Here is a 15,432-nt window from a genome sequence, read left to right on the forward strand (position 1 = left end):
CTTTGTTTTTTGGGTTTTTTTTTTTTTTTTTTTTTTTTTTGGCCTGGAACTCACAGAGCTCCACCTGCCTCCGATGCCCAGGTGCTGGGATTAGGGGCACGCACCACGCTATACTGGCTGCACTATTTTTTGTTTTTGTTTTTGTTTTTTTTTTAAACAAAATTAAGACTTTATATGACTAAATGAAAACCTGCTATTCTTTGCAACACAGAGAAGACTCCTACGGAAATACAGACAAACCAGAATAGTTTCCTTCAGAAGACTCCAACAAGATCCGGTGTGGAAATAAGGCTGTAACCTGCTCTAAGTCACTCCAAACTGTAAAACAGTGTCTTTCCAGCTGTGCCTTGCTTCTGACCCCCTGACCCCCGCACCACCCCCAAGGTTTCACTATGCAGTCCTGGCTGACCTCCTGGGTGTGGGACCCTGCACTGTGCATATATATCATCACCACCGTAGCCTCTACTTTCCTGAGACCACCCCCCACCTCCTCCTGCATCCCGGGTGCTTGATCACGCCCAAGCGCCACCCTCCCGAGCAGGGCCCCCCGGGGCATACATACACACATATATATATATGTGTGTGGGTGGCACTTGCTGCCACAGCTAGCATGCAGAGATCAGAGAACAAACTACAGGAGTCATTTCACTCCTTCCACCCTGTGGATCCTGAGGAATGGAACCCGAGTGGTCAGACTTGGTAGCAATCATCACGCGGGTCCTGCGTAGCTCCATTTTACAAAGTAGCATTTGGTTCCATTTTGAATGGCGGTGAGGCCCAATCAAGGAAGCAGACATGGCGCTACCAAAATGCATGCCCAGAGGCTGCCCTGGCCCAGCCAGTCCTTTCATTGCGTGTCCAGTTCCTGGTTCATCAGAGCCCTGGGGGGAAGTCTGTAATGAGTCCTTACATGAAAGTGCAAGACAAGACCAGCAATAAAGGCTGAGGCGGCTGCTGTAATAAAGGCTGAGCCAGAGCCCGTTGTCACCGTGCAGACCTGGTGCCCCTGTAAACTGCAGGCTGAGCCTGACTGTCGCCCACAGCACCCCTGGCACCTCCGGGAAGCTAGCCGGCTGGGCTCTGGAGGACTGTTACTCCTGAGAGCGGCCCATTGTCCTTGTTCCATAGAGTAGGAGCGCCTCCCCCGTCCGCAGCATACCATCCGAGGCGCAGCAGAGAATGTCCTAGGAAGGCAGAACTGGTGGGCACAGGAGAGGGCAGGGGACACTCCTGGCCGCGCCTGTGAGCTAGAGATAACCTCAGCCCGGCCATTCGGGTCCCCTCCCAAGCCTAGACCCTCTCGGTCGGGAGGAGGGCTTGAGGTCTGGGTGTGGGGAGTTGCCCATGGGATCTTCCTGAAAGCAGACTTGTAGGGCTGGCACCTCCGCAGTCTGTCCCTGCTGCACGCACAGTAGCTGACCTTCACTCATCACTACCGTAGCCTCGACTTTCCTGAGACTAGACCACCTCTTCCCTCATGGTGCGCTCTTCCACGCGAGCGCCGTGCTTCCCGAGCTTGGCCCACCGGGATCCCGGGCGCTGGCCTCCCACCCCGCCCCCTCGCGGTGCTCTCAGCGGCAGCGGGTGATGCGGCCCCTTTAAATCCCGGCCGCCCCGCCCTTCGCCGTCGACTCGGCGCCGGTCCCGGATCCAGCCGGGCCGCGGCTCTTGCCGCCTTGCCCAACCCTGCCGGGCCCCGGCCCAGCCTCCGACCGAGGCCGCTAGCGCCGCGCGCCGCGGAGGAGCAGCCCGTCCGGCCCCCGCCCGTCCCTCTTCCCGCCCAGATCGCAGCCGCCTCTTCCGGGCCCGCAGCTCCCCCGCGCTCCGGGGCCGGGGCCCCCGCCGCCTCCCGGCCCCCGCGCCCCGGCCCCGGTCCCCCGGGCCATGCGGCCTCGGCCCCGCCGGCGCCCGCCGCGCACCGGGGGAGATGAGGCTCCGCAATGGCACCTTCCTGACGCTGCTGCTCTTCTGCTTGTGCGCCTTCCTGTCGCTCTCCTGGTACGCGGCGCTCAGCGGCCAGAAAGGTGAGCCCCCCACCCCGTCGCCGCCCGCGCAGGCCCGCACCCGGGGCACCTGAGCCCCTCCCATCCTCGCCCCACTTGTTTGCTGCTGCCCTAGCGAAATCCCCCGGTCCCGCCGGGCCGAGGAGGGCGAGCGGTGACCGGTTCCCCGTCCTCTCCGTGTGGCGCTCGGGACTGGCCTCTCTGCCTGCGGTTAGCCCATGCCAGGGGCGGGCGCTCCCACTGGCAAGTTAAAGACAGACCTACGGAGTTACCACATAGAGGGGCAGAGACACAAGGTCACAGAGGCAGCTGTGATCAGGTGGACCCAGAGAACCCACCGCAGGCTCTTGGACAAGAGCAGGCGCAGTGTGGTTGAGGCAGGTGAGGAGCTACAGCCAAGGCATCCATCCTCCTGCCTCATCCACTACTGTGCCCCGCTGCAGCCTTGCCCCTGTGAGTGCTGCTCCCTGGAGGCCTACAGCCTTCTCCATGGCACCGAGCCCCAGGACTCCTCTGGAGGGCCTCCTGATCAGCTAGCCCAGGAGCCCTGATACGTGATCATCTTGTGGGGTTTCCTTGGCTCACCTCAGCTCCCTGATACACCTTTGAAGCTTGGGCAGGCTGGCCTGTCCTCTTGGGAGTAGAGGGGTACAAGGCCCTAGCACTGTCAGGAGTTCTGAGCTAGCCTGAGTGGTTTGAGCTGACCGGGAACTGAGGATCTCAGAGGCCATGATCCACCCAGCCTGAACACAGGAGGCTCTTGGAAAAGCTGCTTCCTTCCTTCCTTCCTGCCTTCTGGTCTTCCTGTCATGTCAGGCTGAGGCAAGTTAGCCCTCTCCCTCCCTCAGACAGGCTTTCTGTTGCCCAAGGTGATGCTAAATGAGTCTGGGGAAGGAGGTATGGGGAAAGTCCAGCTCACGACACCAGGCTCCTGCCAGCCCAGGCCAGCCCAGCCTTCTCTAGGACTTGTCCTGTGCTGGTGGAGGCCTGGGTTGGCCTTGAGAGAATCACAAGCCAGGAACTCTGAGGAGAGATTCCCTAGAGCCTGACACAGAGAGAGCGTGGTCAGGGCAGAGGCTGTGGGATGGGATGAGCTATCAGGAAAGGGTATGGCCAAGGTGGAGTTCTCTGGAGGTAGGGTATGTCACTCAGGAGGATACATTTTCAGTCCTTGGCAGAGTGGCCATGAAAGGCCATGGAGACTGTAGTGGAGCCATGTCTGAAGAACTCGGACCGGCTTGTCCCATTGTGGGTAGGGCCATTAGCCCTTGTGTCTCATCCTCAGTTAGGCAATGTGTGCTTCCTACAACCGTCACATGTCCCCATCTGATGTCAAGACACCTCCTGAGGGAGTCACCACTCTGAGACTGGCACTCTGGGGACCTGGGGAGCAAGAGAGCCAGAGAAGGGTGGGGCTCAGGTGCAGAGTTCTTCTTCCTGAGGGACAGCAAGCCCTGGAGCCTGTGCCATGGAGAGGGCCACCCCTGTCCAGGGGCTGTATTGTTTCCAAGGGTGTCCAGCCAGGCCAGGTGTCTGGAAGTCAGGAATCGGGGCCGTGAATCCTTCTCATTCTTCCATGCAGACTGCTCAGTAGCAAGCTCACAGTGAAGCCATACTCAGCCAGTCAGCCACTAGATCGGAGCTGGCTTCCAGTTTGCAGAGGGTATAGGGCTCAGGAGAGGGCCCAGTACTTCAGGGAAAGGCAGAAGAACCGGAAGGGAGGATGTAGGCAGAGAGCCAGAGAGGAAGGGAAACAGCAGGAGCAGGGGTCACCCTAGAAGCCTGGGTTAAGAATGGGAAGGACTCGGACTTGGCCAGATGCACCCAGGGTTCAGAACCCAGGTTCAAGTGCAGCCTCGGCTCTCTCTGTTGAAGCAGCCAGACATGCAGGAATCATGCAGGAATCATGCAGGAATCAAACTATAACCTCAGCCAAGCGGCTGCTGAGCTTGCACCTGAGGAGAGACAGAGCTGCAGACCCCTCCTCAGTGCCCAGGCTTACCCTCTCACTGGACTGGATAGCAGTGATGGACCCTTCATCTCCTAGAGTCCTTGGAGGCTACAAAACCTGGAGACAGTGGACACCTGCCACTCTCCACCTCTGCCCCTACCTTCTTGCAGGTCCATAGCAGACCTTTGCCTAGGCTTGGCATCCTCCTATGGCCCCGAGCCTGTTTCCCCTTCTCTGCACAGTGTACAAAGTTTGTACCCCAGCTTGGCTCTGAAATCTGTTTCCTCTGCCAAGATATTGTGGTTTGTGGGCCTCGGGACATATTTAATGATCCTGCTTGCAGAGCATCGCGGGTCCTACAGCCAGTATAATCTATTATGGTATGACCACCGCTGCTGTCCACCTCTGGGCCAGCTCCATCCTGCTTCCCTGGGCTAGGAAAGTGTGGATGGAAGCCAGGATCCTCTGCTTCCCAGGAAGCCCTATCCTGACCTGCTCCACGCACCCGGAGAGACCAAAGACTCCCCAGGCCCCCATCACCAACCTACCTCATTACCCAGCCCACTGAAGGTGTGGGGTGCCAGGATGATCTAGTCAAGCCCCTCACTTTAAGAACAACCCACAGGGAGGCAATTACACAGCTTCAGATTCTGGATTTAAAGGGTACAAGGACAGAGGGGACCCCCCCAGTCAGTAGACCTGGGAATAGATCACCGGGCTCTTACAGGAAGCAACGCCAGGCAGAACAGGGCCAGCAAAGCATGGTGGGCCACTAAAGGGAAGGTCCTGTGGAGTGTTCAGAGAGATGACGGCTGGTGTGTGGACAGCAGCCAGGCCCAGGAACCCAAGGGGCCCATGACTTGCTGGTAAACAGTTGAAGAACAGGCCGTAGGAAGGGCGGCCAGGATAGGGATCCAGCTGTGCCCAGGGCCTTGCTGATCAGGATGGTTCAGGGAAGTGCCACCCACCATGACCTACCTGAGGGAGTCTAATGTAAGAGAGCTTGGCTTACTTCCAGAGCAGAGTAGGTCTGGTGGAAGCGCACACAAGTGTCACAGATCGCTATTACTTCCCCTGTCCCCTTCCATGGCCCCACCTCAGGGCTGCTTGGGACACTGCCAGTGGCATAGGCTGCCCCTTAGCTCCACTGTGAGGGGAAGGCAGGGGCTTCCCTTCCAGGCTGAGGGGAGGCACCTGTCTGTCTAGGCCACTGTGAACCACCACCCTGGCTGTCTCCGCCGGCCTGGGCACCACTAACCCTCAACCCTGTCTGTTGTTGGTATAGCCCAGTGCTGGGAGGGTGAGATTGGAGGTGGGTTCTCAGTGTTCAAGGGTCAGGTTTCCAGGGTAACCTGGCCCCTGAGCCCAGCTCTGAGTCTCACAGATCCTGTAACTTGACTCCCTCTTCCTCCCCCTTCGGGGCTGTACCTAAGCCTGGGTGTGGCCTGGGACTTTAGCCCTGGGTAAGACAGGGCACAATACTGGGTGTGGGGGGGCTCCTCGGGTAAGGGATGCCTCAACGGAATCCACTTGACTCTTCTGTCTCCGAGGCTCTCCCTTTTCCTCCGCGCTCCTCCCTTCGACCCAAGTAGCACATAGGTCTCTGCCCTGGTTGAGGAGGAAGCATGTCCTGAAATGACTCCCTCGCCTTGAACCTCACCTTTGGTTTACAGGCTCAAGGGGTAACTCACCCCACCTTCTGGGGCTGTCTGCCCACCAAGAATTTGATGCCTGGGGATGGGATGGGATTTGGAAAGGCTTCCTAGACTCAGAGAGAAGGCCTTGAAGGCTAGGCCAGATGATGTGGGATTCGCACAGAAGAAATGGGCCTGTGCAGAAGCTGACAAAGGAGAGGGGGTGTATGTGATAGCAAATAAAGAGGCCAAAAGGCAGCCAGGCAAAGGCCTTCAGTGCCCAGGCTGGCAGGAGCTGCTGGCCCCTAGCCAGGGAGATGCTGCTGATCCCTCTCACTGTTGATCCCTGCCAGACCTCTGGAGCCAGGTGTTTCTCACCCTGGGGACTCTCCTCCACCCTCAGGCAGCTCCCCTCAGAGTCCCAATCACCCCCGCACCCCTCCTATCATAGGGGTCCAGCTGCTGCCGGCTCTGTGGTATAGCTGAGAGTCAGACCGTTCTCCTCGGGATGGCAGACAGACCCTTCTAGGCGACCCAAGCCTAGCACACAGGCCATCCGTGGTTGGGGCTCCTGCTGTGGACTACTTGAGCAACCCCGGGGCTAGTCAGCTTCATCTGTTGATCTGAACATGGAGGTGGCCTGGGCTCTGGGTGGGTGTGAGGTGGAAAGAACCCAGTGAGTGAACGATTTAGGGACAACCATGCGTGAAGAGCAGCCTACCGCCACCACACTCATACCACACACACACACACCCTGCAGGAACACACAGTCACAGGGCCTGTGCCCAGCTAGACTCAGACCTTAGGGCTAGAGTCTGGGGAGGCTGGCTGAATGGAGCCTTAAGGATGGGGCTGTCTGTCATCTCAGCCTTGAAGGGAAGGTAGGAGAGAGGCAGAAGGCTGGGCTTTAGGAGCTCCTTAGGAAGGGCTGTGTCCTTGTGCCCTGAATGGGACTCTGGGTATCTGACTCCCAGCAAGGGGTACAGTCTGCAAAAGCAAGAGGGGACTTTGGGAGCCCGTGGGTGGGGAGGGTTCAGTCTGAGGCTGTTCCAATCTGTGCTTAGGACTACCCTCTAGGACTGGGAGGTGGTCATACCACCTTCCTACCTTGGATACATTAAAGGATGAGATAACTGGGTGGGGAGAGTACTGACCGCTAGTCCTCTTGCTGGGGGCTTTTCAACCCCAGGGTGAGCATCTGTGTAACTTCACATCAACTGGTATGTGCCCCATAGTTGTGGTGTGGCCGGTGTGCTGTTGCACAATCAGCTTGTTCCCTGATGTTAGCCTGTGTGTGTCACCCCCCTGCTCCCCACCAGGTGACGTGGTGGATATTTACCAGCGTGAGTTTCTGGCACTGAGAGACCGTTTGCACGCGGCCGAGCAGGAGAGCCTGAAGCGCTCCAAGGAGCTAAACCTGGTGCTGGACGAGATCAAGAGGGCAGTGTCCGAGAGGCAGGCGCTGCGGGACGGAGAGGGCAATCGCACCTGGGGCCGCCTAACTGGTGAGCTCCTGCGGGATGGGGTGGATGGTGGTCTGCAAGAGCTGGGCTGTTTTCAGGCCGAGCAAAATCTGACCTGCCCCTTTCCCCACCACCCAGAGGATCCGAGACTGAAGCCGTGGAACGTCTCGCACAGGCACGTGCTTCATCTGCCCACGGTCTTCCACCATCTGCCGCACCTGCTGGCCAAGGAGAGCAGTCTGCAGCCCGCAGTGCGGGTGGGCCAGGGTCGCACCGGAGGTATGGGCGTGGCCCGGGAGGGGCGAGAGGCGGGCAGAGAGGCTGTCCCCGGAGCCCTGTCCAGTGTCACCCCTCCGCGCCCCTGCAGTGTCCGTGGTGATGGGCATTCCAAGCGTGAGGCGCGAGGTGCACTCGTACCTGACTGACACATTGCACTCGCTCATCTCGGAGCTGAGCCCGCAGGAGAAGGAAGACTCGGTCATCGTGGTGCTGATCGCCGAGGCGAGTGGCCCAGGGCCTGGGGATACAGGGACACGAAGGGGAAGACACACAGGAGCAATCCACCAGAAAAGAGAACTACAGACAGAACGGCACGGGGGCGGGGCGGGAGGACGGGGACACAATCAGAATTGCAGTCATTAGTTTCATTCACAAATGGATCAAGACAAAAAGTTCAAAAGAAAGATGAATCTTTGCGCCCCCTTGTGGAGACACTAGTTATCTGGTTCCCTTCACCCCACACCTCTGGCCCGGGACTCAGTATCTCAAAAGGCTATTTTCTGAGGTAACTGTGACCACAGCCAGGCTCAGCCCCCCATCTCTCAAGACAGGAAGTCACTCCTATATGTGAGGACATCTGAAGCTCCCACTCCTGCTTCTCCCCCTTCCAGACCATTTGGGGTGGTAGCTAAGCTAAGTGTACGTGGTCTTTCCACAGACTGACCCACAGTACACCTCGGCAGTGACAGAAAACATCAAGGCCTTGTGAGTACCAGCAACCAGGAAAGGTTGCTGGAGGGAGGGCATCGGATGCCTGCCTCCCCTAAGGAGATCTGCCTTGTGTGGGGAGGGGCTTCCCTTCTCTGTTAAAGTGTGTGAGAGTGTGTGAGGGCCCTCGCCCTTCTGGAGCCCCAGTGCCTCAGGAGGCTAGTGGAGGAGGATGTCTGCTTAGTGAGCTCTCTGGGCCAGGGAGGGTCTGGAGAGCTTCCAGCCTTCTTTTGCCCCTGGAGACTGCACACCCACTGAACCTTCCCTCACCTAGGTTCCCCACAGAGATCCATTCTGGGCTCCTGGAAGTCATCTCCCCTTCCCCTCACTTCTACCCTGACTTCTCCCGCCTTCGAGAGTCCTTTGGGGACCCCAAGGAGAGAGTCAGGTACTTATGCTCAGTGCTCCCAGCAGTCTGTTGGTGCTAGGCCACTGTCAATGTCTCTTTGGAGGACCCTGTCTGGTGGGTGGGGTGGGGAGTGGGCAGGGTGGGTCCTAGCTGCCTCAGTGGCTTCTCTGTGGTAGTCTACTGGAGGTGGAGTTGTCTCTGCTTCTGAAGCGCCTGCCCCTGGCCCATAGGTGGAGGACCAAACAGAACCTCGATTACTGCTTCCTCATGATGTACGCGCAGTCCAAAGGCATCTACTATGTGCAGGTCAGCCAGAAGTTTTTCTCCTGCCCACCTGAACCTGTTTGACCTTGACCTTGCCTACTCTGCACATGGCCACACTTGGGTGAGGGACCCCACTTCTGCCCCGTGTCAGTCCTGAGTCCCAGCCCCTTACTGTTGCTCCCTGTGCAGCTGGAGGATGACATCATAGCCAAGCCCAGCTACTTGAGCACTATGAAGAACTTTGCCCTCCAGCAGCCCTCTGAGGACTGGATGATCCTGGAGTTCTCCCAGCTGGGCTTCATTGGTAGGCCACCCCACCCCCACCCCACCCCCTGTGCTGGTCCCACTAGCCAGATGACAGCCCTTCAGTCCCGCCTGTGCCCCTTCATCTACCATCTCAGCCCCAGTACCTTGCTAGTGAGCCTTTGTGGAAGTGCCCTTTGTATGAGGATGTCCGAGGGTCCCCAGCCCTGCCCCGTCTTCTTGGGCCCACAAGGTTTGCTGTGGGTAGTACATCGGCCCCCACCGGGGTGAAGAAGTGCTTTCCACTCAGAGCCCTTTTTCCTGACTCCTGCCCTCAGGGAAGATGTTCAAGTCACTGGATCTGAGCCTGATTGTAGAGTTCATCCTTATGTTCTACCGAGACAAGCCCATCGACTGGCTTCTGGACCACATCCTGTGGGTGAAAGTCTGCAACCCTGAGAAAGATGCGGTGAGCAGGGGGTACTTGAACCAGCGCAGATGCTGCCAGCTCACACTGTCCCTGGCTGTGCCTCTGTGGCAAGGGAGGATGGACACTGCTTGGGGTCTGGACTGAGCGGAACCCTAAGGTGTCACTCTCGGTTCACAGAAACATTGTGACCGGCAGAAGGCCAACCTTCGGATCCGCTTCAAGCCGTCCCTCTTCCAGCACGTGGGCACTCACTCCTCACTGGCGGGCAAGATCCAGAAACTGAAGGTGGGGTGTGCCCCAGGGTCGGGACAGAGCAGTGGAGACAGGACTGGAGGATGGCCCTGATGCCTGCTGTTCCTCTCTAGGATAAAGATTTTGGAAAGCACGCCCTACGGAAGGAGCATGTCAACCCCCCAGCGGAGGTGAGCACAAGCCTCAAGACGTACCAGCATTTCACCCTGGAGAAGGCCTACCTGCGAGAGGACTTCTTCTGGGCCTTCACACCTGCCGCAGGAGACTTCATCCGCTTCCGCTTCTTCCAGCCGCTGCGCCTTGAGCGGTCAGTGCTCCCTGGGAAAGGGGACAGGGTGAACACCAGCTAGAGGCCTCGGCGTGTATCTCTGGGTCTTTAGGTACCCCTTCTACGATCCCTGAGGGAATTATCTGCCCTCATCATCAACTAGCCCCACCCTGGCTCAGTTTCCTTATTGAAAAGCACTACCCATAATAGTTCTAACTACCTTGGGAGGACTAAGGCAGGCGGATCTCTAGGGACTCAGTGATAGCCATCACCACAGCCTCAGGGTAAGGCCCTGGCTGCCTTGCACGGCCTGTGGACTGTCCAAGATGGTGCCAAACCTCCCCCAGCACCTGGAGGCCCCTAATAGTTTCTAGCTCAGGCATGGCCTCTCTGCTGGACCTGGGCAGTATGCCTGGGCAGTACCTCACCTTTACCACAGCTCACCAGCCTGCTTGGCTCCTGTAGGTTCTTCTTCCGCAGCGGGAACATTGAGCACCCAGAAGATAAACTCTTCAACACTTCCGTGGAGGTGTTGCCCTTTGACGTGAGTATGGCGGGTATGGGTGAGAGCTGAGGCTGCCCCCTTCTGGCCAGACACTCCAGCCCTGCTGCTTTGCCCCCAGAACCCGCAGTCAGAGAAGGAGGCCCTTCAGGAGGGCCGCTCAGCCACTCTCCGGTACCCTAGGAGCCCTGATGGTTACCTCCAGATCGGTGAGTAGGGCAGGGCCTGTGTGGGCTGGGCTTTTGGGTGTGGCTTTTGATTTTTACCTCTAAGTACTGCCCTCCCACAGGCTCCTTCTACAAGGGTGTAGCTGAAGGAGAAGTGGATCCTGCCTTTGGGCCCCTGGAAGCACTGCGCCTCTCCATCCAGACTGACTCTCCAGTGTGGGTCATCTTGAGTGAGGTGAGATCGGCTGGGCACAGTGATGGGACCAGCCTCTAGACCATAAGAAGCCCCAGGGCACCTGCTCATCCTGAGCCTGACTCTTGCAGATCTTTCTGAAAAAGGCCGACTAAATGGAAGGCTTCCAAGGGTGCTCCGTGGCCGGCTCTGGAGCCCACGGTTCCAAGGGTGTTGCTGCTGCTGCTGCTGCTGCCGCCGCCGCTGCCGCCCCAAAGGACCAGGCATATCCACTGCACCTGAAGGGTTCTGCCTGGAAGGCGGCTCGGGCTGGCCTGGGGTCCACCGCTGGCCCGGAGGCCCCAGAAGCTGGTGCTGCGCCGGGCCGCTGGAGGAGGCAAGCGGCCCCCACACTGTGCCTGAGGGCCGGCCTGCTGCCGCCCAAAAAGAACCGAACCGAACCGAACCGAACCGTTTGCCCCTGGCCAGTCGGCTTGAGCCAGGCCATTTTAGAAGAGCTTTTTCTTGGGCGCCCGCTTTGTGCGGCGCGAACACTGGAATGCATACACTACTTTATGTGCTGTGTTTTTTATTCTTGGATACATTTGATTTTTTCACGTAAGTTCGCATATACTTCTATAAGAGCGTGACTTGTAATAAAGGGTTAATGAAGTGTATGCCTCATAGGTGCATGTTCTGGCCAGGCACTTGCATGTCTGCCTGTCTGTATTTGGCCTATCCCCGTGGGTTCCCAAAACATGCTGATGGCGGGGACTGGGGGAGCTCACCTATGCTGGGAGACTCTCATCCAGTGCTGGCTGGCTACTTGGTGAAGGTGACTTTGACCTCTGTCGTGCCAGGGAGTCCCAAACCCCCTTTTTACCATGTGAAATGTCCCAGTGCAGTGTTGGCACACCTCAACACGGTCTCATTCCCACTTAGCAGGAAGGTCTTGGCCACTCAGTCAGTAACTGGGGGTTTCATGCACCCAAAGTTGTACCTACCTATTCTATAGGAATCCCCTTCCAAAGTGTTCTCGTGTCATCTTGGGCTGGCATCACATTACCCACCCTAACTATTGTAAAGACCTGAATCCCTGAGTGCCTCAGTTGGGGGAGGTGTTGGCCAACTGTCTGTTGGTTTCTACACACACACACACACACACACACACACACACACACACACACACACTTTCACGGTGGTCCTCAGTATCTTTCTCCCTGCTCCTCCCCTGGTCTCAAATAATAGGATCGTGGTATGTGTGTGGCAGGGGCAGGAGTTGGGGGTAGCAGAGGGGTTGAGACATTGCCGCAGCTTCCCAAGTACTGGGATTACAACCGTGAACCGCAATCACCTGGCTCATACTATGGCCTTCTCTAAAATAAGTGGACCATCTCCACCCACCTCAGGGCCTCTGCCCACACTGTTGGAGCTGTTTGAGAAGTATTTTCGCTGGCCGGCTAGGATAAAGTCATTTAGAGATGTTTGGTCAGTAGGCCTTCCCCAAGTCAGACCCTCAAGCACCCTGAGGTCTCCTTGAGAGAATGTCTCACTGACTGCATTTCTGGTGCTCACTGCTCTGCAGGCCTCTGCAGGGGTGTCCTGAACACCTACACCCAACTGATGTTGGAGATAACAGGACCCAGTTCTCATCTGGGGAAAGATCAACTGGTTCTAGTTGTGAAGTCGGGGCTGGGTGTAGAGGATTCGGGTGTACATGATTCGGCAGCTGAGGCTCAGCCGGAGAGAAAGGAGAGCCCCGAGCACAGAAAGGAGGGTGAAGGGTGGCTATCTCTGGAAATAAATGTCGCGGCAGAGGTAGCCGCGCAGGCAAGTCGCTGTCTAGAGGAGGCGATAGTGAGAGAAACTCGAATCCAAGCCGGCCCACGCCGCTTCCCAAAGCCTGGCTGCATCTGTCGGTGGCTGGGGCCCTCCAGGGTTTACAGCCCTTGGTAAGCAACCTTCTCTAACCCAGAGAATGTAGGCGGGACCATCGTGGGAACTTTAATTAGGAAACTGGGATTCGGAGGCCGGCACCCCTGCATTTTGCTCGAAGCTCTTCTCCAGTTGCGCTGACTCGGAGGTACTTCGCCTCAGGCCATTTGCAGGAGCGCCTGGAGCCGTCTGAAGAGCGCTGCCCGTAGCGTGCCGGGGAGGAAATGCACCAGCAAGCCCAGCGCAGCCATGGCCACTAACAGCCAGAGCGCGCGTGCGCTTGCGTACAGAGGAGCCAGCCTGCGGGCAGAGCTCAGCGGGAGTCGAGCCAAGGCCCCGCCCCGAGAGCTAGGCCCCGCCCCCACAGACCCAGACTCCGCCCCACCGTGCTAGGCCCGCCCCGCAGGCTCAGGCCCCTCCTCCGCCGGACTGGACCGGCTCCCTTGGGTTAGGTCCGCCCACCTGCGGTCCCCAAAGGCCGTCTCTTTCCACCGGTCCTCTACCGCCGATCACCGCCTCCCACCCATGGAGCCGCGTCCGGAAGTGACCCTCCCTTGCCGCGCTTCCCCGGAAGTCCGGCCCGAGTTACCTGAGCTGCGCCGAGCGTGCGTATCCCTGGAAGTAGCGGAGGCGCGCGAACAGGTAGAACAGTCCGCACAGAGCTGCGGCGCCTGCGGAAGGCGAGGCAGCGCGGTGAACACGCGCGCCCGCCACCCGAGGGCCACCCCCCGAGCGCGCCCCCGCGCTGTCCCGCACCTTCATGGAAGAAGATGCCGGCGACCCAGAGCGTGGCGAGGAACAGCGGGAAGTACTCGCTGCAGTTCACCCTGCGTGGGGCGGGCTGGGTGAGCGCGCGGTCGGGCTGGGCTGACACACCCGAACCCTCCCGGACCAGCCCCACTCACTGGGCTCGGAAGACGCGCTCGAACTCGGGAGGTCCAGAAGTGAGTGGCGGCGACACATGGAAAGCCCTGCGCGCAGAGATCACCTGCAGGGAGAAGTAGGCTACGGCCGTGGGGATGTGGAGGTTAGGTGTGGCGCCCCCATACCTGGGGCAGGCCCGGTCCCCTAGTTTCCTTTTCCCTGCCTCTCGCTGAGCGACTCCCTTCTAACTCCCTCCTCCGACCTGCCCCATCAGCGATGATCACTGGAGAGGCCCAGCCCGCCTGAGGGTTGGCTCGGGTGATGCACGCTCCAGTAACACCTGTCGGTGGGAGGAGCCCCAGGAGACTTCTGAACTATTTGACTTGCAAAGCACAGGCAAATGCTCACCTCCCGTTCTGCAGGTCTGGACCCCCCATTAAAAAAAAAAAAAAAATCCCTGAGTAGCCAGTGTCCTAGGACAGAATTGGCACAAGGAACAGGAAGCACACGTCCTGTGGCTAAGGGACCCTGGTTTCCCTCCTACAGAGTCAGCCAGAAGGGACCCTGCCTCAGGCCAGAGTCACTCATGCTTGGGTCTCAGTGCCACCAAATAATAGCATAAACTCTTGTCTGAGTTTCTCTGTTTAGACATCATAGGCCCAGCCCTAACTCTGGCAGATACCCTGCTCCAGATGGTTGTAATAAGGACTCTCCCAATCTAAATAGCTATCCTGCTATTCATCATACTTCCAAGCAGATGCCAGCCCCCACCACAAGGCAGGCTTTCCTCAGTGACCCCTCAGCAATCTTTACCATCCTTCAGCTGGTCCCTTGATTGTGCACAATCCCCCTTGATTGGACACTCTAGTGTTCACCCGTGCACATTTTCCACTGCTCCCTGGCAGACCCTCCTTCGGGACGACTTCTCCACTCCAGGAGGTCTTGGTCCCTTAGCCGGGACGCAGGCCCTTTGACACCCAAGACTCCAGTAGCTCTTGAAGAGTTTGGACTTTGGCACACAGAAGTCTCCTGTCTTCCACCCAGGCCTGGGCTCAGGGCTGCCAGCATCCCCATTCCCTACCCCAAGGGCCCGAAGGCCAAAAGCAGGCCTATGGGTATAACATCCACCCACCTCCCAGACAGGAGCCAACCCACCTTGCAACAGAACTCCCAAGAGGGTAACGGTAGCCAGAAGAGCCACGTCTTCCTTCATGGTACCAGCCACGGGCAGAGTTAGCTGCATAGTTCTTATCAGCCAGTGTGCTACTCAGATGCTGGCCCAGGAGAGGAAGAGAGCGCCCTCTCCACCCCTTCTCAGTAGAGGCGGGGAAGGGTGGGGACATGACTGTATCCACAGAGGCAGGAAGCCTGGCCAAGCTGGGAAGGTAGAAACCAGGGCTGTGGACAGCTTGGCCACTTCCCTCCAATTGTTCTTTGTAATTGGACGTTTCCTGTCCACCCAGTCCCAAATAAACACACAAGAAGCTTATATGAATTATAAATGCTCAGCCAACAGCTCAGGCTGATTACTAACTAGCTCTTACATTTTAAGTTACAATAAAGAAAATGAAAGACTGGATTCGTTCAAAGTTAAAGATGATCAGGTTTGCTGGGCAGTGGTGGTGCACGCCTTTAATCCCAGGACTTGGGAGGCAGAGCCAGGCGGATCTCTGTGAGTTTGAGGCCAGCCTGGTCTACAGAGGGAGTTCTAGGACAGCTCCAAAGCTACACAGAGAAACCCTGTCTCGAAAAACTAAAAGAAGGAAAAAAAATCAGGTTTGATTGAGGAAGACCCCCAGAAATCCTGGCTACAGACATAAAGAAATAAACCCAGAAGAACTATAAGACACATGATGTATATTTTACCTGCTCAAACATAAAACAAAAATCATCTTTGGCTAACTTGTGTACAATGCAGTCTATACCTCTATTTTTTTTTTTTTTTTTT

At 57.7% G+C, this 15,432-nt stretch overlaps 2 protein-coding genes across 2 annotated transcripts; one reads left to right on the forward strand and one right to left on the reverse strand.

Annotated features, from left to right (window-relative positions):
- Positions 1–1,885: 1,885 nt before the first annotated feature.
- Mgat4b (alpha-1,3-mannosyl-glycoprotein 4-beta-N-acetylglucosaminyltransferase B) lies at positions 1,886–11,358 on the forward strand. The gene is made up of 15 exons (XM_059270440.1): positions 1,886–2,024; positions 6,908–7,093; positions 7,190–7,330; positions 7,419–7,552; positions 7,989–8,035; positions 8,313–8,426; positions 8,618–8,693; positions 8,841–8,955; positions 9,233–9,363; positions 9,502–9,609; positions 9,690–9,883; positions 10,310–10,388; positions 10,468–10,555; positions 10,636–10,748; positions 10,838–11,358. Exons 1-15 carry the CDS (start codon positions 1,928–1,930, stop codon positions 10,859–10,861), a joined length of 1,647 nt encoding a protein of 548 aa, XP_059126423.1. The 5' UTR covers positions 1,886–1,927; the 3' UTR covers positions 10,862–11,358.
- A 1,306-nt stretch (positions 11,359–12,664) lies between these two features.
- Ltc4s (leukotriene C4 synthase) lies at positions 12,665–14,758 on the reverse strand. The gene is made up of 5 exons (XM_059270441.1): positions 14,640–14,758; positions 13,526–13,625; positions 13,377–13,447; positions 13,210–13,291; positions 12,665–12,920 (listed from the first exon to the last, which is right to left on the reverse strand). The coding sequence occupies exons 1-5, from the start codon at positions 14,725–14,727 to the stop codon at positions 12,779–12,781; spliced, it is 483 nt and encodes a 160-aa protein (XP_059126424.1). The 5' UTR covers positions 14,728–14,758; the 3' UTR covers positions 12,665–12,778.
- Positions 14,759–15,432: the final 674 nt, after the last annotated feature.

Source organism: Peromyscus eremicus, chromosome 8a (genome assembly GCF_949786415.1).
Source record: "Peromyscus eremicus chromosome 8a, PerEre_H2_v1, whole genome shotgun sequence".
Classification (NCBI taxonomy): Eukaryota; Metazoa; Chordata; class Mammalia; order Rodentia; family Cricetidae; genus Peromyscus; species Peromyscus eremicus.

Coding starts and splice junctions, on each gene's coding strand:
- Mgat4b (XM_059270440.1), top strand. CDS start 1,928: ATGAGGCTCCGCAATGGCACCTTCCTGACGCTGCTGCTCTTCTGCTTG. Junction 9,364..9,501: donor GCAACCCTGAGAAAGATGCG/GTGAGCAGGGGG, acceptor CTCGGTTCACAG/AAACATTGTGACCGGCAGAA. Junction 10,556..10,635: donor TGATGGTTACCTCCAGATCG/GTGAGTAGGGCA, acceptor GCCCTCCCACAG/GCTCCTTCTACAAGGGTGTA.
- Ltc4s (XM_059270441.1), bottom strand. CDS start 14,727: ATGCAGCTAACTCTGCCCGTGGCTGGTACCATGAAGGAAGACGTGGCT. Junction 13,626..14,639: donor CTTGGGAGTTCTGTTGCAAG/GTGGGTTGGCTC, acceptor CCACGGCCGTAG/CCTACTTCTCCCTGCAGGTG. Junction 13,448..13,525: donor GAGCGCGTCTTCCGAGCCCA/GTGAGTGGGGCT, acceptor CGCCCCACGCAG/GGTGAACTGCAGCGAGTACT.